Source organism: Meleagris gallopavo, chromosome 1 (assembly GCF_000146605.3).
Source record: "Meleagris gallopavo isolate NT-WF06-2002-E0010 breed Aviagen turkey brand Nicholas breeding stock chromosome 1, Turkey_5.1, whole genome shotgun sequence".
Taxonomy (NCBI): Eukaryota; Metazoa; Chordata; class Aves; order Galliformes; family Phasianidae; genus Meleagris; species Meleagris gallopavo.
Window position 1 is genome coordinate 176,412,851 of NC_015011.2, and position 24,951 is coordinate 176,437,801.

General features: G+C 37.3%; 1 protein-coding gene across 1 annotated transcript; it reads right to left on the reverse strand.

The window, feature by feature from the left end:
- Positions 1–407: 407 nt before the first annotated feature.
- CUL5 (cullin 5) lies at positions 408–24,951 on the reverse strand. Its single transcript, XM_010729029.3, has 18 exons — positions 24,819–24,951; positions 22,372–22,471; positions 20,943–21,119; positions 18,042–18,183; positions 17,278–17,423; positions 17,121–17,201; positions 15,881–15,974; positions 12,602–12,732; positions 11,766–11,873; positions 11,101–11,165; positions 8,518–8,650; positions 7,868–7,999; positions 7,109–7,232; positions 6,224–6,399; positions 5,945–6,106; positions 5,135–5,253; positions 4,075–4,198; positions 408–2,902 (listed from the first exon to the last, which is right to left on the reverse strand). The coding sequence occupies exons 1-18, from the start codon at positions 24,887–24,889 to the stop codon at positions 2,708–2,710; spliced, it is 2,280 nt and encodes a 759-aa protein (XP_010727331.1). The 5' UTR covers positions 24,890–24,951; the 3' UTR covers positions 408–2,707.

A 24,951-nucleotide genomic window follows, 5' to 3' on the forward strand; every position in this document is an offset into this window, starting at 1 on the left:
CCCCCCCCTTGTCTACAACAGGTTTTCTCCATAGCCGTTCACCGTGGCAGTGTGTGTGGCAACATGCTTCTCAGATGCAGCACCTCTTTTAAGCAAGGTCTTTGGACATGTGAATTCATAGCTAAAAACTGTAGCCTTAAAAGTGCGTTGTTGCCATATTGCAAATGAAGAATAGTTCATTTTCATTCAGAGCTGAACTCTGCCATCCTCAAAAGAACATTCAGCCCAGCTACCTCCCTGTGCCCCAGCTGATACGAGTTCTAAGTGCATACTGGTGAAAGTGACCTGATGAAGGATGCTAAACACAATTCTGCATCTTTAACAAATTTGCTGGTGTGATTCTCAGATTTAATAAAAAATCAACATCCATTTTCAGCATATATTTAAAGAAAAATGACCACGTCGTAGGCACATTACCAAGTGTATTTCCACATCCCAGGTGTTGAGAAGGTACATAGGTAACTTTGAGGTTATACTATTTCATACTTATTAGTTGAGGGAAAACAGTTTGTTAGATTTTAACAATCTGCTGCTTTCTGCATGCGCTCCAACTTCCTGAATGATTGCATATAAGACACTCCCAACTTCTCTCAACCTAAGTCAATGGCTTCAGAAGCTGCACTGCCCCCTCTGCAGCGCTCCGGCTGTGTGTTCCTCTGTGGTTAAGGGCTGGAATTTCTTATGGTGGAGGCTGTGCTCAGACTGTTATGTTTTAGAGCTCTGGGTTGTCAGCTTCTCCCAGCTATCTCATCTGAGCACTCATTGCTTGTAATTTACCTTTCATATACCAAAACTCCCGTAGCACAGGGATTTTATTAGAATTTTGTTTTCTAATATTTGAATGGTTTTAGTGGCTAACTACACAGAGCACCACTTGCTTTTGATTCTCAATAGCAACACCATAGGAGAAGAAAAAAGATGCAGTATTTTTGAACAGCATCTACTGTTTTTAATCAATAAAAGCATCGAGCTTAATTTGTAATTTGTAAATACTAATTTGCCAGGTCTCAGTGTCTCTCCATCTCTTCTTGGTCATGAAACCTCCAGTATTGCAAATTTCTCAGTCAAACAGAGGACCAAGCACACACCATATGCAGGCAGTCACGATGACAATTATATTAATAAGCAGACCAAGCAGCTCGTTTAAGGGGGCAAACAGCCACTCTAGTAGTGAGTTTGCTTTTAAACCACTCTTATTTCACCCTTTACTGCAACCATGTAAAAATAAACTCCTTCTCTTAATGGAAGGTTTTCCTTTCTGACTGCAGTCAATCCTATCCTCCACCCTCTTTCAATCATTTGAGAAGACCTTGAGATATTGTACTTGAACTGGGAAATTAAGAAAAAAATGCACACTTGCAATTTATATACGAATATTCATACAGAACTGAGTAAGGCTCAACTTACCTTTTGTCCCAAGACAGGCACTCTGCTCCAGTGAGTCGTATTACAGCCCAGGACATGCAGGGACATTTCAGAGCAGCAGAGAGGCAAGCATTGCCAAACAACTACTTCAGATGATTGAAAACAGAAGAGGTAACATTAAGAAATTGAAATTCCTGGTGTGTCCTTGGCACTCTCTCCACATACATCACACAAGGTGTTTTTTCTAAGCTTTTTACCATCTCTGTTAGAACTGTATTTCCCATTCTGACAGTTTCAAAGATGCTGACTTTCAAGGAACAGAAGAGCCAATATGTGATTAACCTTACATCTATACATACAGAGAGAGCTACCAGAGAGGAATTAATACAGGGATCTTTGAGTGTTATCTTCTTTCTGAGAATTTGTGCATCAATTTCTTTTTAATGCGTTTAGATGTACATCATATTTAAATACCTGGAATACAAATATTAAATGTACAAGGAAATACATTTAATATTTCTGTTTGCTATAACAGACCTATCTGTGGAAACTGTTTTTATAGTGGAATATCATTCAAGAAAGCTTTGCCTTCTCAAAGAGGATTGTACCAAATCATCTGTCCAAATAAAGTAACAAATAATGTATATCCACTTCTTTACAGAAAGCAATTTAAAAACAATGATCTCTTGCTTAAAGAAAAGTATCACCCATGAGTTGGAATTATTTTTATGTCACTTATGTGTCAAATATTAAAATCCAGTTACTAGATTGAAGCACTGCTCTAGCCAACAGATTTTAATGATAAGAAATATATATCAGTTTGTGAGGCATGTGTCTCTCAAATGTTATTACAAAAAGGATCAAAGGTGGACAGTACATGACTCTGTTGATCCAAAACACAAAAGTGAAAGTGCTACTTCTAGTCCTAATTGCATTAAAAAAAAAAAACAACAACAACAAAAACCAAAACAAAACTAGTAGCAGTTTCTCAGTGCATGAATATTTGAATATTTTTCCTTTGTGCAAGTACTGGTCATCTAAAAACCCAAACCTGTATTCTTCCTGGTGGGTGTAAGTCAAATCTACTTTTAAAAGTTCACAATGGGCTCTTCATGAATGCAAGTTTCCCACAAAACAGCATGCTGTTAAAAGTGTGCAACATGAAGGGAATGCCATCATGCTAGCTGAATGAGATTGGCAAAATAGAGTCCTCTTTAAGGTAAGGCAGGGATTTTAATACGTAATGAAAGTCAAAACAGGTCCTTCTGCAGCACAAACTGTTGCAGCTGTCTGTCCAAGCACCCTTCCATTTGTGTTCTCAGCATCTCACAGAGTCCTCACGTTATGCCATATATATGAAGGTGTTGATATCCGACTCATCTCTTCTGATATACTTGTGCTCTATAAGCCATTCAATTTGCTCTTTTATCATTTTCTTTTGTGGTAAGAACATGTTTTTCAATATTTCTACCAGTTCAGTCTGAAGCTGGGCATTAGTAATTTTCTTCCTCATTTTCATTATTTGGATGATAGCCTCCTGGTGGGGAATGAGAGAAAAACATTCTGAAATGTCTGGTGGAAATGACAAAGCAAACACAGCATTAACAGGGGACACTAGATACAGCAAGGCAGCAAAGAAATGCATATTCTTCCTCAAAAATCAAATATAAGAATTATTTTGCCACTCTAAGTACTGCACTTAAGACACACCTCAATTAAAATGAGGCAAGGCCAACATCTGCTCTTGCTTACATATTCCTGAAGTGAGGGCCAAACCCTAACCCACTTGAAAAAGACACACTCTGAATACAGCATTACACCTTTGTGAATTACAGCCAGTTGCCCATGTTCACTATCATGATAAAACTTCAGAATAAAACAGTACAGAGATCTCCTGGGAGTTTGTATTCCCCTATGCTTACAAGAAAGAACAAAATCAAGAATGCTGAAAAAGAAAATAAACAACACAATAAGAACACTCTTTACTTGCAAGGTCAAACCATGGAGTTTGTTATCTTCCAGGTCGTGGCCAAGATCTTGATAGAACTCAAACCAAAGGAAACTGTGCACAAAAGGCTAATTTAGGACATGTTCAAAGCATGATGGAAGTTATAAATCCATGAAGTAAATGGCTTTGAATTTGTCAGTAATAAGATATTAACTGTAAGGCACAATTCCTAAGCTTAAGTAGATACTGAACTATCTTCATAAAGAAGGTGATAAAGCGACAGAATGGAACACTGGCAAGATGTACAAGCAATACAACTTGAGTCAATGGTGAATGTACAGAATTTTACATCTAGAGTGTGAGTCAGTCACTAAAACCTGGTGTTTTTTCATCTGCCCATTCTCTGAGCAGAAGTCATGGTGATCTGAGACATACCTTGTGAAATACAAGCTTAGTGTCAGAGTAGCACTTACAAGGTGTTCTCATTTGGTAAGCACAGGCAGGCATTAACCCTTTGGCTAAAAGAACGGCCAGGGTGTTAAATGAGGCGAGACAGTTTACAGCTTGGCTGTCCTGGAGTTTACCCTGGCTGTGACTACAAGCACACATGCACACAGAATGAGCTCCTCACAAAGTATCAGAACCATACAGCAGAAGCCCAAGTGGGATTAAAAAGCATTCATTTCAGTCATCAACAATAGGAGGCTGTGATAACACAACAAAAGAAAAAGAGCTGTGACATTCCTCTGACACCCACTTACCTGGGTTCGTAATATCCTTAGCTGGACGATTCCTTCATTCTCCTCTTCTCGCATTCTCTCTGTAGTAAGTTGCAATCGACCAATCAAATTTATCTTGCCCCTTTTCTGAACTTTAGCATTTTTTCTGAAAAAGTTGTATTGTGTAAAAATAAGGCAAAGATAATTTTCAATTAAGGAATTCCTACTAAATTTAAATTACAGCAGCAAGGAGAACCATCGTGAATCAGACATTTATAGACTAGAAGCATTGCAGGACTGGGATACTGGCTGACAAATCCAAATTCAATGCCAATTCCTCCACACAAAAATCCCACCACCAATATACTAACGTTACAACAAAATTCATCAGCTGAAACTGATAGCACTCAAAATTGAAAAGTTACCAGCACTATTTTAAAAAATAGATTTCTAGAGAAACATACTTCAGTTCAGTTACATAAAACTAGGGTTCTTCAAAGGAGTTTTTACAACAAAGTTCAGGAGATGGGACTAGTTCATTTTTCATCACAAGAACTGTCTGCATAGCATAAAAAAATCGAGGGGAAAAAACAGACATCATAGCAGACATGGCAAAAAGCTGATGGCATTCTTCATTGGTCACCCCCAAAACTTCTGTGCAGCCTCTCTCTTCTGTCATGTGTTCACATCATTTCTCAAAGCTTGTGATCCTGACAACAGGAACAAATGAACCAGCATGTCCCTGGGCAAGAAACTAAGCCCTAGCAGCAGTAGACTTGGCATTTTCCTATATAAAACCTCACGGACTCATTAGTAATGGGAAGATGGCAGAGCCTCCAATTCTGCACCACATCCCCAGGCATTTAAGAAATTTAACTTCACAGAAATCAAAACTATACAAACACTTGTCTGAAGGGGCCGCTGGAGGTCAGCTGCTTCAACCACCTATCTGAAGCACAACTATCACTAAAAGTGAAATGAATATAGGACAGCAAAGCCTTGTCTAGCTGAATCTTGAGAACTTCCAAGGATGAAGATTAAAGTGAATTCCTTTAACTATAAAAAAGCACATTGTTATTTTCATTTTCAAGCATCATCTTACATTAAACTGAACTCCTGGTTCACCGAGAAGAGGGTTCCTTCTGTAAAGTCTTTGGGTGAATTGACTTGAGGTTCATACAATAAAACCTGACGTTTCAGCTTTGGAAATGCTACAAGAGACTACAGAGAAAAAGGGGGGAAAAAGAATGAAAATAAAACACAAGACTTTCTAAATGGAAACAAGTACTCTTTAAGAACATTGCTCACTGCTGTGCAGACTGTCGTGGAGGAACCACACAGCCTTGTTCAAAGGTGCCAGCGGGCAACACAAAGTCAGTAGTAAAATCAAGGATGGAACACAGCTTACCAAATCTCTTTCTGAAATGAGTTACCGTAAGTAAAATAATAAAAAGAAAAAATGCACAAACTCACAGCTACAGAAGTAGCGTGTAGTGTTGCCTGATGTACATTATTTCTCTTTTCTTTTGTGAGCTAAATTATTAAAAGACTGGTAGAGCAAATGCATTATTTTTAAGCAACATACAATTATCAAGAGTTCCTAGAATTAGACCAGTCCCACTCCACAAACCACAACCACAACTGTGTGCTTTATGCTGTATATGATCAGAAAGATCTTGCTGTTTTCAAAAGCTTACGTTACGTAATTCCAAGCATAGAGAACATGTTAATGTAAAGGCTGTGTGTGCTTAACAGTAGTACAAGGAGCCAGCTTTACAACAGATTAATTAAGAAAAAAGGTGTTCACACTTCAGTTTTGAAATATTATCTGACAGCACTTTAAAAATATTAATTCCGTACTTCAAAGTACAAAAGGTCAGGAAGAAATCTGTTTCAAAAGAAAGTGAAATACCCATAAAGTCCTCCTAAGTTCTGCATCAGGGAGTTCAGTTGCCAGTTTAAGATTTTCAAAGCTGATCTTCTCTCTGGGTCTTTGGTTCCATGCAAACAGAACAGCTAGTTGAAATGTTGTTACCTCCAAGTCATACTGGCCAACCTCATTCTTAAATGTTATCTGTGAACAGAATGATATTTTGCTTGAAAGGCTTTCTGGATAACAAGCTTTCTTGCTACTATAAGCACACAAAGAGCTCTGCCATTGAGACTGAAGCACCAAGAAGTATACACTTACAATTCCATTGGACATCAGGTGGTGCCAGTGCAGTTTTCTACCACTGTGATTCTTTTTATAAAATTCTTCAACTTCTGGGATGAGATCTTCTAATTCCGTGGGCAGTGAGACAAATACTTTTTCAGAACTACGGGACCAGGCACCAGCATTTAAAATTTTAATATTCACAGAGTCAGCTGTAAGACAATACTGGATTATATGAAACTGCAGGTATAACAGGCAGACAAACAGAACGCATTCTTCTCCTGTTCTAAATACAATTGGGAAGGACTGAATTTTCAGAAACTAGCAAGGTGCCTACCCATTAATGCACTCCATTTGTGGACCACTGGCTTTCTGCCAGCAACACTGATTGAAACCTTTGCTTTTTTGTCTTCCCTCTGCAGAGCTCCTTAAGCAGTGATGCAGCTCTACAGCTGATGTTGGTAAGCACCACGTAAGGAGTTTCAGCAGCAGCAGGCCCAAGGTTGGATGTTCCGTCTTTCTCATCAGTGAAATTTAACCTCAGAAATGCAATTTGGAGTCTTAAGAGTGTGCATCAGTCTCTCCCAGGTAAGGGAAGAGCGCAGTATAAAGCACTCATGAAGAATGACAGGGGCATAAAAGAAGGGGACAGTTAAAGCATTCACCTGGTTGGAGGTGGATTCAAGCCCTACCTGGAATTTAGCTACAGTTAGGGAGCCTACATCTAGAAGATATACCCAATAACTTCCAGAATGATATAGCTCAAGAGTCAATTGTAAGAAAAACAAAGTACAGTCGTTCCAATCTAGGGGTAGCAGTGCTCTGATCAACCTGCAGTTGATATAATTTTTAACTCAAGGCTCAACAAGATTTTTTAGCAGCACAAGAAATTAAAACCACTAAAACATATGAAAAAAATACCTGGTAAAGCAAGTTTATTATTTTTGTGCATTTCTTTGAAGGCCTGGTTCAAGTCTTCAGATACTTTGATATCCTGGAACATTCTAGCCAACTTGTTTACATAGTCTGCTGGCATACCTACTTCCTGTATAAACAAACAGAACACTGAACTATGACAGAGGCAACTAAGAATAATAATAATAATAAACTCAAAAAAGAGAGAAGAGCGGTGAGGTACACAGACAGCATCACTTCATTGAAACAAACTTTATGTGATATAAAGGAGTTCTTCTGCATGTATCACAGGTAGTTCCCCTTAAGAGTATATGATGATTCTTTTAAAGAAATTCATGTGCTTAATAACATATGCATGCATTAAGGAACAAATGAATGAAGGCATTCAAATAATATTCTAATATACATAAAATTTCACAATTAGATCACCGGTCTAATTGTGAAATTATTTACATGCTTAAACAACAAGTACACTGCATTTTGCTCATTTGCATAGGGAAAATATGAAGTTTACAGATACACAAAATATTTTAAAAACTATAATTATCACTCTTAGGATCAACATTCCTCTTAAAGAAAAAAAGCTCAGCTGTTTTACTTTCACAAAGTTTCATAATAAAATGGAAGTGTAAGACAACCTGCACAGCCTGCTATTTAAAATAGAACTTACTGAAGCAAGGAGTAGGAATTAAAGTGTTTAAGGGTGAGAATTAATAGCACATGTAACAGGAACAACCAAGTAAAGAAGGACAACAGGCTACTTACTCGGAGCCACTCCACCATATTCTCCTCAATTTCACTATCAGCTGATATATCTAATATCAGGCGTCTTGTTAAGTGAGCTTTGTGATATCGCATGAAAACATCTTTATTCTGTACATATTTAAGTACCAAAAGCTGTCAAAAAAAGATTTTTATATATTTATTTGCACCATTAGACAAATCTTTAAATGCCCATCTAATGCCCCTGTAGACTACGAAGTAGAAAAAGGCTACTTGAGGGTGACTGAAGAGGACCCACGCTACGCTATCACTGCCCCAGCTATCAATCTTTTATAACGTCACACCTTCAAACTGTTCCTTTGTCAGCCATCAGGAACTTCTCTTAAATCAGAGAAGCCATTAACATGAAGCACCCTGTGTTATTTTCTATACTAACGTTCACTACCGTAACACACTAGAGCTTGAAATGAGCAATACTTTAGCATATTGATTTGGTGAAGACAACAAAGAGGCATGAAACTGCGCATGGTCAGTAAGATACAAACACACATGCATCGTGATATAAAACTCCCTTCCCTACTGCTGCACTTCACAGAACTATTTTTCAAGATCAAGGCCTTGACCCTCATGAGGAAATACACCAACCAAATTCATTCTTCAGACTAATCAAGTAGAAGAAAGCAAGAACATACCACTTCTTTAAGCTTTGCTTCAATTTCTTCAGAGGTTAATTTTTTGCTTAGTGGTGTTTTTCTTAGCAACATGTCACAGTAATTAGCAAGAAGCTCAGGGCATTTGGATTCAGGCTGAGTTTTCAATCCAACACTAAATAAAGAAAGAACAACATATCTTCAAACTGAAGAGAATCCTGTTATTCTGGAGCAGTCACACAGCAAACAGGATAGACCAAGCACTCCCCTTGGCAGGGCCACAGTGGAACAAGAGAATTCAACACTAATGAAAAACTAGGGACAACTCCCTTTTCCTCTTGGAAGAATAAATACTATTAAGCATTTTCAGACAGCTTCTACAGCTTGATCATTCCAACTGCTTTTCATTTTAGAAATTTCTAAGTACAATTATATTCAAACTGTAGTTTTAATCAAATAAATGACAGTGAGGATTCCAGTAAAAACTTAGCAGATAACATAACAAAGTATTTCACTCGTCAGTATGGCCTCTTGACAATGCTCAAGAACAACTTCCTGCAGTGCCCAGGAGGCAAAACCTGACACACGTATCATGTAGCAACACAATGAAATTATTTTGTAAGAGGCAGAAACAGCAGGCTAACAGCTGGGAGATTAAATAGTTTGAAGATGAACAAGGAGACGCTACGGTATACAGACTGAGGTTCTTCAAAAGGCCTGCGATCACAAGGTTGCATTCTGAACCTGCAACTACTGTTGAAAAAAATTGTTCCTAATGTCAGGTGGCACCAACTTGATTTCTAGTCTCAAACTGTTGGCCAACATTCTTTGTAATAGATTCCCTTGGAAAAATAAAGGTAATGAGTAAGGCTGCAGTTAAGAAGCCTTGGGGATGCTCAGGAATCCGGTGCTCTTGCTCATTCTCTCATCCTTGCTGACTGTCTACAGTAGATGAATGCTAAAAGAGATTGTATACATAGGGAACTTGGAAGAGCTTAGGAAGAAGAATGCTGAACAGAAGACCACTGCCATCACAGTGGTCACTAAGAGATCACTAGGTAAATTTAGCTTTTAGGAGTCAAATACAGGCACTGATTTGCATACTCCCATGGGAAATCTAAACACAGACACAAAAAACTCCATCTTGCCTACATCTTTACAAAGTATGCAAAGCAGGGATCAAGTCCCTTGTGAGGGTGTTCTTCCAGTAATAAAACCAGCAAGGCTAATCCCCGTCCTACATTACTATTAGTCCAAAAGCAAAGTGTTAAGAAGCACATGCCATCTAGACACAGCCCTGAGCAGTCCTGCTTCAGCAGAGCTTGGGCCAGAAGGATCCAGAGCTCCCTGCTGAGCTCAACAATTCCGTGACTCTGTGTACAAAAATACTGAACAGACTTCAATACCTGTGCTACTCCAACTCACAGGTGCTAAATAATAAACTCTGAAAAGTCTAGTTTCATTATGCCTTTCCCCTAGGAAAAAGATAAATTGATGACCATAAGAAAAAATGAGACATGATAAACTGGAAATAGGAAAAATATAGGCTTTACCCACACTAATAAAAGTGCAGAGAATCGTTTCAACTTGTACAATTGTCTTGTGAGATAGCAGACTTATTTTATTTTATCCATGGCTCCTAGAAAGCGCAGACTGGCTTGCCAGAGAATGCACATAATCTTGTGCACTCTGCAAATGTTCCATAAAACAGACAAATGCTCAGTTTATAAGGAAATCCTAGCAAATAAATAAAAAGCACCTCTGAAACTCATATTGGCATTTTTTTTAAATAATCTCAACACCAGAAACTGTAAGAATGCAGTAACTCGTGCTCTAGCCAACACGAGATCAATATGGATCCATGTCTCCTGCTGCCTGGCTTTTCCAAAGTAGAAACTGTCTCTGTCAGTCTTCTGCTGCATCTTCTATCTACCCGTGCTCCCATTTTCACAAAAGGCACAGGAACTGGAGATATGTGCCCCTCAGCTAACTTCAGTAAGATTGGACAAACCAGTTTAGCTGCAGCTGCCAGCCTTGGGTTCTGTAGTAAGTCAGACTACAAAGGACACATAAGCAATCCCAACCATCCTAAGTTAAATGCTAACAATCATCTGACTGACTTCTATCTCCTCCAGGCTGAACTAGCAGAGTGGCTACCATCAGCACGATTTTCCTCTCAAGTGCACGTCAGCTTAATCTTCTACTGAAAGATGTTTAAGCTAACCTGGTTAATTTTGCACTGCAACCAAGAAAGAAAACCCGCACAGGTCACACTCAAAGCATTGCCAGGACTTTTACTGGAGTTTGGCAGTTTTACAGCTCAGTTTTTTGGAAGCAATAATCCAGGAAAGTGTTATTAAATTCAACTAACAAACAGATTAATTAGTACAAAACAAAAGATTCACAATTACTACAAACAAAGTTGTTTAAATAAGCTGCTATTCATTGATCTGCTCCCACATGAAATGCATTTCAACAGAGCTGGATAATCAATCTGAAATTTTATAACATAAGAAGATAAGGCACTTTTAAATGCAGCGTTACCTCTTAAGGACGTTTAAAAACAGAAGCTCTGTCTTGAACAATTTAATAACCCTGACTCACATTAAAGTTTATACTGCTTACCCCTTTTGCTTCAATGGCAATTCAAGTTTAAATATTGTAGCATCATTCACAACTGCTTTGTATGCCTAAAATAAATAAATACAGATAGTCAGAGCTTCAATTTCTCTCCTCAATATGTGAATCACAAAAGTTTTATCTGCCTTCTTAGGTTACCACAGGAAGAAATTAATTTAGTTCTTCTATTAGGTCAAAGACTGCAGATCTGATTTTCAGTATGAGAGTTCAAAAATCCTATGACTCAGTTTTCCATTAACAGATGTTTTACATTCTCCTTTTTTCTCTTAACACACCACCTTAAGCAACAACTTAAAGGGAAGGAATTGCGTGGAATGGGTTCCATATCTGAAACTCTATGACTACACCCAAACACACAATAAATTCTAAACATAAATATATCACTGAATCAATATTAAAATTTAAAGGTGCTCAAAAACAGATAATCTTTTAATTGACAATTTTTCAAAGCTACACACAAATGAAACTTGATGATTACACAACAAATTCAAAACAAATCAGTTGTTAGTAAGTGACACCAACTTTCAGTCCACATACTTATCAGAATAGAGCAACTTCTAGATTTAGAAGTGTGTGGTCACAAGACATCATAATATTGTTTTTAACGATTCTTAAAAAGCTGAAAACAAGTAATGAGTAGAAGCACATACCTTATCTCTTGCAGTAAGAAATCTTGGATCATCTTGAAAAGCTTCTTTAACCAATTTACTAAATCGATTAAACAGTGTAAGCAATTGCTCTACATACTTCTCAGAATCCTAAAGTTAAACAGGCAACAATCAAATTAAAAAGCAGATTTCACAGAAGTTAGCATGAGCTTAATTCTCTCATCTGTAATCACACAGTCTCCCAGGGCTCCAGGACTACAAAGGAGCATTTTATTTTTATTCCCTGTACCCAAGAATTTTACAGCATGTAAACCTCAACACAGACTTTCAGGATCGTATTTCCTATATACAAAAATAAACACAGAGAGAAAAAATACAAGTTTTAAATACTGTGTAATAGCTTCCAAAATTAAAAAAAATGTTTTCAAAGATCAACAAAATGAACATACTAATTGCTGAAAACACCCAGGCTTCCCAGACCCTGAGAAAAAGATTATGAGAAGCTGGAAAAGACTGGTGGAAAGCAAACCTTATAAAATTTCCACACGTAGAGCCATATCTGGATTGGTAGTTGAAAGTATATCTCAAATTTCATCAGGAAGTTAGAACTTTGAGAAAACTAATTATGCCTATTTAATCCTAACACATAATTAAGTAACCTGTGCACTTAATTTATAACTTTTTATTTCCCACAAGTTTACCACTTAAAGAAACAATTGAAAATGTAAGGAGTAAAAAAAAAAAAATTCTAAGGATACTGCAAAGTTTTATGCTTAAAAAGACCAAGAATCTTCAAAAACTATTTCCACTCATGTGTGACCTACAATTACAGCATTTAACTGCCAGCTTTGTTTGTTTTTTAAAAGCAAGACACTTACAGTAGTAATAGTTTCAGCAGCTGCTACCATATCCGCAAGTCCAGCACTAACAATATGTTCTTCCAAGTCTTTCAGCATGGGCTCTATCCCGTTTGGAACTTTATCCATCAATGAAAACATTAAATGCAATTCTGAAAGATACAAATACTGATAAAGTCACTGGTCAAAAACCTTTCTCAAAAAAAAGAACAAGAACAAAACACAGAATTGCTGCACTTTTACTTAAAGATATCTCAAGTAGGAAACTGTGTAAGGAACAGATACTTCAGTTAATCTATTAAGAAGTAAAAATGCTTTGAAGACTATTGGGCCTGGCCCCACAAGGATATTCCTCTAAAGTTGCAATGAAATATCTGTTGGAAGGTAATACTTACTTACGCACCTAATATAAAACTGAATTTAAAAATACAACGAAGTCAGCAGCAATTTCAATTAAATCCAGGTTCAGCATAAATGCCTTAACCCCCTGGCACAAATGGAGCTCTTTCAGCTGGAAGCCTGCAAGAGTTTGTGTATGAAATCATACGGGTTCAAGACTTCTCTTTCAAAATTAAATCCAAACAGAGCTCTCTTTGTATGTCTTCAAGTACAATCTATAATGTTGCATCTAAGTGTACCAAAGTCTCAGGCAGTTTAACTGACCAGGATAAACAGCATTTTCTCCTTTCTTTATCCCCACAGAGTTCTTCTGAAAGTTACCAGCTTGAAAACTTGAAAAACTCATACAGTTTATCTTCTTTTTGTGAAGTTATTTCAACATTACAAAAAAATTAATATGTACTGAGCCAGCAATAATCATTCCCAGAAAGCTGTTCACAGCAAAACACCTGGGCTAAAATAATTTTAGAGAGTCCACAGAGAGTTAGACTAAACATAGCCAAGCTCTCTGCTTAATGAAGGAGAACAAACTGGTTGTGGATTCCGAATCTTTTTTGGATGGAAAAAAGATGACAGATTTGCTTAGCTTCTCCACGTCACATCTACTGTAAAGGAAGCCAGAAGTAAGAGGCTCTGCTTATGTTTTCTCCTCTGCAATACTTCTGTCAGCAACATCTGCAGGATCCTATCACCGCAGAGGATGAAATGTTACTAACTTTTATATCCCAACAACTGCTGCAGAACCAAACAGGAAAGCCAAAAACCTCTCAGAACGTCACGGCACAAATTAAGGAATGAAAACCACCAACAATCTTCAAGAAAAGCTTGCACTGCAACTATGGACAACTTGGAATGGGCTAACCAATGGGATTTCAGAAATCAGGAAAAAGTAAAGTCAAAGTAGCCAGTGCAATTCAGATGTGCTGTAGGTGGTGGCAACACTGCACTACGCAGGGCAAATCCAAAAAGCTCACTCAACTTTCATTTGATCTTTTCATCTGTACTTTAAAACAAGGTGGGAGCAGGGAAGAGACATGAGAGAAGAAAAGGGTGAGAGAAGAAAAGATATATCAAAGGGCACTACTTTCTGTTTCTGTAAGACAGTGATGGTATGAATAAGCTGAAGGCAAAAAAAAAAAAGTCAGCGGTCTCTTGTAAAAGAATGTCTGAGGAAGACTTTAGAGTCTTCAAAGACTTCAAATCTAGAAGAAAAAGGAACATTTTAATGAAGCATTCCTCTCAGAATGCATGCATTATGAAAACAAAAGGTAAAAGAATATACTGTTGTTGTTGGAGGCAAGCAAACAACTTCCACAAAATTTAGGCCTCCCATCCTTAATTCTATAAGCAAACAAAAAGACACTAAAATGATTCTGAAGCATTTGCAAGTCATGACATCTTTGATACATTTTAGGCAGAAAATATTATGTGCTGCTTCCTTTGCAGGGCATGTAAATATCCAATATTTAACAAAACAGAGCATTTTACAGCAATGCCCAGCTCACAGCCACAAACCCAGCCCCTCTGTGTCCAATATTGATCAATAAAGATAAAAATTAAGAAGTTTTTTGAGGCAATTAACATCAGAAAGGCATATGCACAAGTGAAGAATATAGCAAAGGACACTATCAGACATATGTATATGTTACTATGTATAGTTCTAGTCTTTAGATGTTTAATCATCTGCACCTGCGTGCTTCACTACAGCTTTTTAAACAGCATAACTTAGGTCTAGGAAAAAAAAGGAAAAAAGGGAGAGATGCTTCAGCTCTTATACAGCAAACATAAACAGAAGTACTTTGTAACCAAGCAGCAATACTGGGCAGAGACAGCCAAAAGGAAAGAGGACTGTGGGAAAAATTCACCAAGTTTCTAAAGAAAAATGCCTTGGATACTGTAGATGAAATCTTCTGGACCTCTTCATTTAGATAAACCACCTGCATCTCCCAAAGGCTGTAACCTACCCTCACATGAAGCTGGTGGCTTTCTAGATTTAGCTTTGGATTACTGCCAGAAATCACTGCTACACAAGCAGATCAGCACGACATAGTTTTGAGGGCAAATATTCTCTGAAATGCTACCTTTAGAAATATTTCCTATACTATTTTAAGTTATAAAAAAAGAGTGTTTTCACATTTGCATCACATAGATACTAAAAAATACTGCCTGCAGGACACTGAGCCTTCAAAAAAGCAATTACCACGTGATTTTGGCTTGATTTATGACATTTTGAGGATTTGTCTAGTTCATTTTATCATACAGGATAACTCAAAACTTTTAAATACTAACCTCCCAATTTCTGGCAGCAGAGCTAAAATGCCTTTTGAAAACTTTTAAAAGGCACAGAGCTAACATGCAGTATTCAGTCACACACAATTGCAGAGATTTGGTTCACTGTCCTATTGATCCTGCAACATTAACCAGAATAAGAAAAATATCTCTGCTTTGCAGAAAAAAAGCTTTCAAAAGAGATGTTTCACTTTTTTTGGATGTGGGGGGCAAATGAGACAACATGACACTATGCACTTGAATTACTCAAATCAAGAAATGACACACATGCAAAATTAGTGAACACGAAGAAAATAAGCTGTAGGAAAAACAAGGAAAATAATTATAGATAAATATTAAATAAAAAGAGTAACGAAGTATTCATTTAATTCAAGTAAGATAAGAGCTGTTCAGACCTTCAAGTTAGGGTACTGTACCTACAGATTTCAGAAGTGTGACTAAAAAACACCACCAACAATCATTTCTGTGGGACAAGTTCCCCACACAGAGTAACATTCTATCCATGAGACACTGCCACTACCTATTAAAAACAGTAATTCGATCTACCAGCAGATCTATTTTTATGCAGTCAGCGCTGAGTTCATCCTGCACTGCTCCTGAGGCTTCACTTACTTTCTGTTTCATTTCGTTTGATCATGCCTTGGCATTCGGCTAAAATGGTCTCTTTAAAAGATGTCACCAGGGCATTGACGCAGCACTCCATTAGCTGAAACGTAGCAAACACAGAATTAGCTCATCTACCCTTAAAAGTCTCATCAGTCCCAAGTTTCCCATGACACAAAATCTAGACTGTTCTCAACATGTATGTTGTATAAAATAATTAATAATATAAAGCAATTCATTAATTCACAGAAGTAGGCGTGCTTTTAGGAAAGTCCATACATGAAACCTTATTTCTTTAAAATGTGTAGGTTAGTAAATGTGGTAAGAACACTTCTGAGCTAGCAACCAGCTTGATATTTCTACTGCCTTTTTCCCCTGAAGGGAGCCATCGCTTCTGGAACACCAACTACCCTACTTAGTTTCCAAGTACACATCCAAGAGCTAAGAATAGTTCTCATTCCAGCATACCCTATTTGGACCAGGCTGGGTGGCTTGAACACCACAGCTAGATCCAGCACAGAAACTGCTTGTACACGTCCCGACCATTTCTCTTTTATCAGCCTCTTTATGCAAGTTACAAGTTATAGCTATGCAAAATGAATGATTTACAGCTTAACACAAGACATAAAATAAATTTTCATCAACTGCAGTAAATTCAGATTTAAAGGGTATTTATTTAAAATAACCTGTTTCCTGAACTGATTCCAACATAGGCAATTATGAACTACTCACTGCAGTTAAATCTTCCTCCAGAGTCTGAACTGTGTGAAATATTGCTCAACTGGGGGGAAAGGGTCATGAGCAGAACATACTAAATGGCCATATTTCAGCCCAAGAGGAAATCTAGAACAGTTTTAATGAAATTTTCATTGCTCCTTCTGATTGCAGTGAGCAGTAACATTTTCAGGTACTCTAAATGAGCCTTGAGATGTCCTTCACTCACTAGACTGCAGTACTTATTTTCAAATATCCTCATCCCTGTTAAGCATAGAAAAAATCCTGACTCAAAATGAAAGAGCAAAAATACATTTGAATGAAACCCGCTCTTTAATTTGAACTTTAATCTACATTTACAATTAAAATATCTGTAGAAATTGTAAATTGCCAGATTATAAATACAGACTTTCACAAGAAAAGAATACAGTGGATAATTCTTAAAAAAGACTGTAACACACAGAAATGGCAACTCATGGCTAACAATAATATATATAACATAGGACATGGCAGTTTTTCTACACAATGTACTTACTGCTTCCACAGAGTTACATTCACGTCTTGTTTCTAAATATCGTAGTGCTCTTTTCTCTTCTTCCTTTAGTTTAGCATCTGCCTGTGCAGAAGTAGAACAGCCATCATTTTAAGCACCAACATTTCCAGGACAAAATTACAGCAGAATTTTTACTTACATATTTCATGTAATTCTGTACACCATTTTGTTGTAAATAAGAGGGAGCTTGTGTTCTATAAAACCTCTCCGTTGAATCCAAATATGCCTTTTCAAAGTTATCTCGATAAATCTGAAGTTTATCTTCAGGATTAGAACAAAGGTTAACTGCAAAAAGAAAGTCTAATCTTAATTCCTGGAAATTCGTGTGGCTAACAATACGCAAATCTCTCTCAGTGAAGTAAGTCTTGTATTTAAAGGTTGCAGTGAACAATTTGATGTATCCTGCAAAGGTACTCTGAATTCAAGGTAACCAATCGTCCAATCTTTGCTCCAAAAAGACTTAAATTAACTGCAGACAACCAGAAAAACAGGCTGCAAGGCTTTGAAGAAAAGGCAGGTAATGCTGAACAGAGGTTTTGTTTTGCAAAGAAGGAAAAAGAGTGGGAGTCTTAGATGCAGCCAGCCTAGTGCTTCTTCAAACTGCCTGAAGAATCAGAAACAGCATGGAAAGTTGCACATGCGTAAGGTTATTTCTGCAACCTTGAAACACCAAGCAGTTTGCTCCTTAAAAATACTGATTTTACAGAAAATGATACATAGCAAAATCACTTAGAAGTTAAAGATACTCTGAACATAATTTAATTGGTGGATCAATAATGACAAAATCCAAACAAAATGCTGAGATAATGATTCCAACCCTACCACCACATCTGTCAACTTCTACAATGAAAATTCAATTACTTCAGTAAGGAGGCAAAAGAGATCAGTCTGTGCAAAACATACCATATGATTCTCGAACTCCAATAACAAGCTGAGAGTCAAAAGCTTCTCCTAGTCTTTCAGCATGAACTAGCTTCATTGCACTGTCCTGAAGTCTATTTTTTATATTTGAAAATATGGATTCATTCCATGTATCTAGCATGAGCTGCATGTCAGGGAGAAAAGAAAATCCTGTCAGAAAGGTGCATGCAGATCTGAGTTTGTACAAAGAAATACAAGATATCAGAAACAGAAATAAAGCAAACGAGAATGCAGTTTTCAGGTTATATAACAACTTGCTCTTCCATGTTACAGAGGTAATATTCAGCTTATATGCTAAGCTTACTTTATAAAACTGGACAGCTAGGGGACGCAGTGATCACTTGATTCAGATACTACATCACTCTGTATTTTTCCTGCATTACTTCTATAGAGTTATTTCTGAATTTTACAGTTTTCACCAATCAGCCAAGTAACATTCCCAGCACCAGGATGTGTCAGGAGTTGCAATCCCAGGGGTACTTTTGAGTCAAACACAGTTGAGCATTTGGCAGGCTCAGTCTCCACAACAACTACAACTCAACATGGCACTTACATAAAGGAAAAAAAAAAAAGAAAAAAAAGAATGTTTTTGGATTGCATTTCTCCAACATGAAAGTTCAACATGCAAGCAAAGCATATTCATCATGTATCTTCAAACATGGCAATAACTACTCTGGATGCTCCTTAAGCACACCAATGATCAGTCTGCACTGACAGTGGAAAGGAGGTTTGAATTGTGAAACATACAGATTTGAGCTTTGCCTCACAGTTGTGAACAAGCTTACAAAAAATGAGATTAGGAAGACTTGATACTGCTGTAAGGCAAAGTGAATGGTAAGATTACGTGGGCCTCCATTCCTGCCTTGTACCTTTTAGATTTTAACACAGCAAGCACCTGATAAAAGACAGATATCCCTTTCAGAGTGTTAAGGTGGCCTTTCTTTATTCTAAATTCTCTATTTCCTCAATTTCAGCTAAACTTGCATTTTTCTATCTGTATTGCTTAAAACATTGCAATGTTTTAAAAACAAAGCTTTATTTGATTATGCTTCCTCAATTACTTTTTCATTATCTTAACATCATTAATATGCATATTATAGTTGTACTGTATGATTACAGAATGGGTTTACGAGAGCTAAAATGAGTAACAAATGGAGAAGAAAACAGACAGAATGTCAACCAACGTCAAAGGCACAGCTTTGTCATGGTCAAGCTGTTTTTAGACATTGTGGATAAAAAATAATTTAATGGAGATATTTGAAGCAAAATACGCAGATCATTTTGTGCGAGTACATACAGAACTTCCCAAGAATGGGAAAAGTTTTCAAAGGTGCTTTGTAGAAACTTATGGGAAATGATGCCAGGTAATTGCTTTCAGCAGTAAGTATGAAATAAGATAGTTTGGAGACTGGGTTTTGATGACTCAATCATGACATGGCCTTAACTGAACTGCATGTGAGAGACAGACATCAGTTTCAGTCCTGAACAGTATCTGAACTGGTAGTCACCAGTATCTTATTATTTTCCCTGCCCCACCTTGCCTTTTCTTTCATCTCTTAGTCTCCTGCCACACAGCAGAGTTCAAGTCTGCCACATCTTGGAGAGCCTACTGAGATCACATGCTTTTTCTAACAAACAATGAAAACAAAAAAGATAACTTGAGGTGGTGATCTCTTTCTGTTGCTGTTCCTGCTTCTTTTCCTTCTAAAAGTACAGCAGATTACATGTCACAACAGGTGGCTGGGAAAATAAAGTCACCCTAGGTAGCCCATTTGAGCTCATTTATTCTTCCTGTCCATATCAGGAAAGTTAAAATGATCTTCAATACAAAGGAAAGACTGCTAACGAAACTGTATTTCGCTATCTATACTTTCTGTGATGCAAAACGATAACAAATTGAACTGAAGAGCTTACCACTCTACAACTGATACACTTTGTTTTCCTGGTAGCAAAAGATAAAAGCAATTTCAAGGACGTTTATTTATGGGACTCAGAACACTAAGAGCTCTGCACTCAAAACCCCTACACATTCCTTACCATTCTGATTTAGAGCCAGAGAATGGTTTGTGCCGGAACCGACCAAAAAGACAACCTAGTTCCTGCCATGGGCAAGGACACCTTCCACCAGACCAGGCTGCTAAAATCCCACCTACTGGCCTCCAACACCTCCAGGGATGGGGCATCTACAGCTCTCTAGGCAGCCTGTGCTTCCCAATATGAAGTCTAAACCCCCTCTCTTAGTTTCAAGGCGATTGATCACCACATTCCCTGACCTCTTCAACATGAAACAATGTATGAAATAAGATTTTGCCTGTACAAAACTTTTATTGCTGTGACTGACAGCCCGTAGGAAATACAGGAAACTTTGAGATCAACAGCTGTATTTAACTTGAGATGACAGTGTTCATCTATAAAAGACAGAGATGTGCCCCAGTTAAGATCCTGCCCTAGGGAAATAAACTAGGAGTAGAAACTACTCACTTGTGTAAATGGAGGTGAGTATACTATAACAAATGTAAGTATATAAAGAGTAGAGGTGAGTTTACAATTGCCCCTCCACCAGGATTTAAATTAAAAAACAAACAAACAAACAATTTATTACATAAAAAATTAATCAATCAATCAAACAAAAACTTTAAAAACCCTAATAAGCCGTTTTAATCACTTCAACAAAACCATCAACAGCCAAAGCAAAACTAGAGGTAAGTTGCCACAGAGATGAAAATGAAAGTTTCACACGTGTTTTAACCCTCACACTGAAGCAAAGCGATACATCAAATAACATCCTTGGTGCAATTTCATCTTCAGCTACAGAGTACCTTCCTAGCCTTATCCAAGGCAGAACAGAGCGTGCAGCAGAACTCTTGAACACCTATCACTTACCTTTCGGACAATACTGTCTTCTACATTAGATTTCTTGTTGCTGCCCTGTTTGCCCATTAAAGTGATCTCTAACTGACAAAAAGGCTTGGGCAAAATATCACACTGTGTGAAGAACTTGCGCCACTCCACTATGTATGCTTTTAGCAAAGCTGTATCATCTTGATGACTCAGCACTCTCTGGAGGAGGGGAAAGAAGAGGAGGTAATTTATAAACAGACAAACAAAGGTACGTTGACTTTGCTTATACTGAAAATACAAAATAAACAGTTACAGCAGAATGTCTACATACGTAAGTGCCAATTAGTTTAGAGCAGTGGTTATCAGCCCATGGCACATGGACCTTCTCTAAACAGTAAAAGGTAACAGCAATGAAGTTGTCAGTATGTTTCCAACTGAATCACTTTTTGTTAAGCTATTTGCAAGCCAAAAAGCTTATAACCTCTGGACCTATTGGCCTGTATTAGCAGCTACAAAAGGGCACCAACCTGTAAGGATTGTGTTATATTACGCAGAGCAGTAAAGTTCAATTTAATGCATTTACAAGCCTCTCATTAGGCCCAGACAGCTAGTTAACTTGTGTATTTTAGTAATGCCTGGGAGCACTGCACAGTGCCTATCGTAAGGCCTAAAGCGATGCCTCTAAAACAACAGCCCACACAGACCATACTGAAGGCCCAGCTCAGCACAGCATTTATGCATGTGTGCTACCAGGCTGAAGGGACTGAAATAAAAGAAATCAATATGTAGATAAGGCTTCAAGCATAAGAAATTGCTTTCCTTTGAACAAAGCTGCAGTGGTGTAAATCTCTTCACTAAAGAAAGATTTTAAAGACATTTTTCTTCTTCCCAAACCTTTATAATGTAATTTATTAAAGAAGTAATTATAAAATTAAAAAAAATAAAATCTTGCTGCATCTTTTGCTACACATTTTAAAAACAGAAGCTTCCCTTGAATCTACTGATGACTTCAACTATTTGTGGGGAGTCCATAAAACTAGACAGCAAATCTTGCTGAGCCAACAGAACAGATGTTTCTAATATGCCATACATTGGATGTATTTTAAAGCCATTGATGAATACGTCAGCACACCACTGAAGCCAGACAAAAAGTATTTTCCAGGCAGTAATTTCTTATAGCAAATTTTGCCTCAAGAAATGTTCAAGTGGAAGAAGATTCCGTAAGTACTGCTGGACAAACAAAAATAGTGCTTTAAAAAAAACAACACTGCCTACAATGAAACAATGAGCACAACAAATGCTCAAGGCTGTCTTCTGTTTTTCAAGAGAAGTTCACGTAGTAATTACAATTTCTGGAATATCACAGCATTTCAGGCAAAAAAGAATTGCATTTAGACCCAAAGAAAGTCAGAACTGTTCGGTTATTTTTTCTAATAATACGAATAGAAGTCATGAAATGTTAAGAACTTACTGCTTGTGCTTGCTTAATAAAATCAAGGATATCTTCCTTCAGAGCCTGATGGATTTTTGCTGGACCTTTGTCATCCCACAGGCAAACTGCATGCACGTCTCTAGAAAACAATTTATTCACCTTTTAGTAACAATCACTCAAACCTTAATGCTCTGATGTATGAGGCAGAAGCAGTCATAATTTTAGCATATATAAGAAGAAAAAAATATATGCATTTTGTTTATCAGTTAAAAAAAAGTAAGTGGTGAGACTGCACAACACAAACAGGAAAACGTGTTTGGAGAAGAAATTGAAGCTTTGAGAAAGTGCAGGAAGCAGTAACAGCAACCTGACTAGGAAAGGATTGTGATGAAGAAGGAGGTTTAAAGAACACGTAGAAGTCAATTCTGCTTTCACCGCCTATCCAATAATCCCACTGCATTAAGGACAACTTTTTAAAGCTTTTCTTTGACAAAGATGGAAATTACATGCCAACAGAAGCACTGCTACTCAGCCCGCAGTCATTCTGCAATACTCTAAGATGCAGCATTCACTCAAAGTTCCACAATCCATGCACTACAACATCCTTCCACTGCAAAGGAAAGCAACTTTGCTTTTGAGAGATTTGAGATTGGGTAATTTCAAGATTTAACTAGCTTAATAAGATCATAAACATTTCATGACAGTGGAAGCACGTTAAAGTGCAGCTCAACTGCAGAAAAGCTCCCAAGTAGCATCACAGAGCAAAATGCTACTGATCAATTTCAATCAACATTCAAACACGTTCCTGTTTTTCCTAGCTGACAATTCAGCAAGTGTAACTTAACTTCTATTTCTTTTTTATATTAAAGACTAAAAAAGGCAAGTTAAACTCCTCAACTGTATCATCATATATAATGTGGCCTACCAAGCTTTTTTAAACTCATTACCTCCCTCTGTATTTTCTTCCTCCTTTCAACAATAAGGCCAAGCCTTTGCAGGTAAGTAACTACATAATCTACAGGACGGCTTTGTTCCTATTAATTCAACACAGCTATTCCAATACAAAAGCAACTTTATTAGTTTAACTGAAAAGACAAAATGTGCACGATAAAAAGCTCCTTTTATACAGAACAAGAGTGCTGGCCAAGAATTTACAAAGGTCTCGCTAACCTGTGGGACTCACATAGATTTCACAGACAAAAAAAGTGTTAATGAACTTAGAATGCCATCAGTTGTTCAAAACCAAAGTAAAAAGCAGTGCTGGAAGATTATACACAAAGCTCAGGTAGAAGACACATCTTTCACACTTTTCTTAAAAAGCTTAACAAAATCACTGTCCAAAAATAGGAACCTAGAGGAGCAGGCTCCTTTCCTTCAATGTACTCAATTTTGCCATAAAGGCACTTAAGTATGATCCAACAATTCAGCAAACCAGCAAAACAATAAAGGAAAAATTTCAATACTCATGTAGAATTACTGACCTAATTATAAAAAAAAAATGAAAGCAATGACTCAGAACTGAATTTGTAACTTAACTACGCCATGTTTCTGGCAACTACTATGGCTGTGACATCATGAGATATTAAAACTCATTACATGATAAACTACCTTTCTGTTTGGTTGGCAGAAAAGCATGACAGGTGCAGTAAGATGGCTCTAAGAAGAATCACTGCACTGTTCTTACTGAAAAGAGCAATAAAGATGCAGTCTGGAAGACAAATCATTTCCAATTAAACAAAATTTAGTGAGTGATTTTAAAAAGCAGAGGAAGAAAGTGCAGCACTAAGAACTGAAGTATTTGAGGGAAAACAACTCCATGTTAAGACAAAGGTAATTTTAAATAAACTTTTGATACGTAGGTTGTAACTCACTTCCTTCCACCTGACAAAGGTGACATGATGTATTTTAAGAAAAAAAAAATCAGCAACAGGAAGTAAATTCAGGATTTTTGGAAGGAGGAAAATGCAGTGATGCTTTTACCTCGAGAGAGCAATCTGCTTCCCTTAGATTTTTAGAAAGTACAACGATGCAAGGAATGTCTGAAAAATGTTATATGTGCTATTCAATTATTCAAATTATACCAGTTTATCTGCATCATCCTTTCACTTCAGCAGCGTTTTTAAGTTACTTTAGAAGAAAAGCATTTGAATCGGAATAATGAACTGCCCTCAAGAACTTACTGCCCAAGCAGCAAACAACAGTGTCTCTCTAACAAAACCTTTGTGAGCAGGTGGAAAGCTTATTTACTACCATTGGCTGAAGGCAAATCTCCGCTGTTCTTCCTTCACCTTATCTGCAAAGATCTGAATCCCAGTAAAACAGTACTTCTGTATATTTATTCTGAAGTAGGCACACCTAATAAAGTATAAGCTAGCACTTCTCTCCTGTGTGCTCTCATCTCATCTGCACGGTCTGACTTCTCTATCAGCAGAACCACAAATATCCCTACTGCAGAGAAGGATGCAGGATGCTGAAGAAGTACTTACGAGAACAGATCAAACCACTGCTGTTTCGTGACAGACTCCTGACGAAGAAGTTTCAGAACGATAGGGCGCATGAAATCCCATTTGTCTTCAAATTGAAGCGAACCTTTATTCTACAAGGAAGAAAGTAATGTAC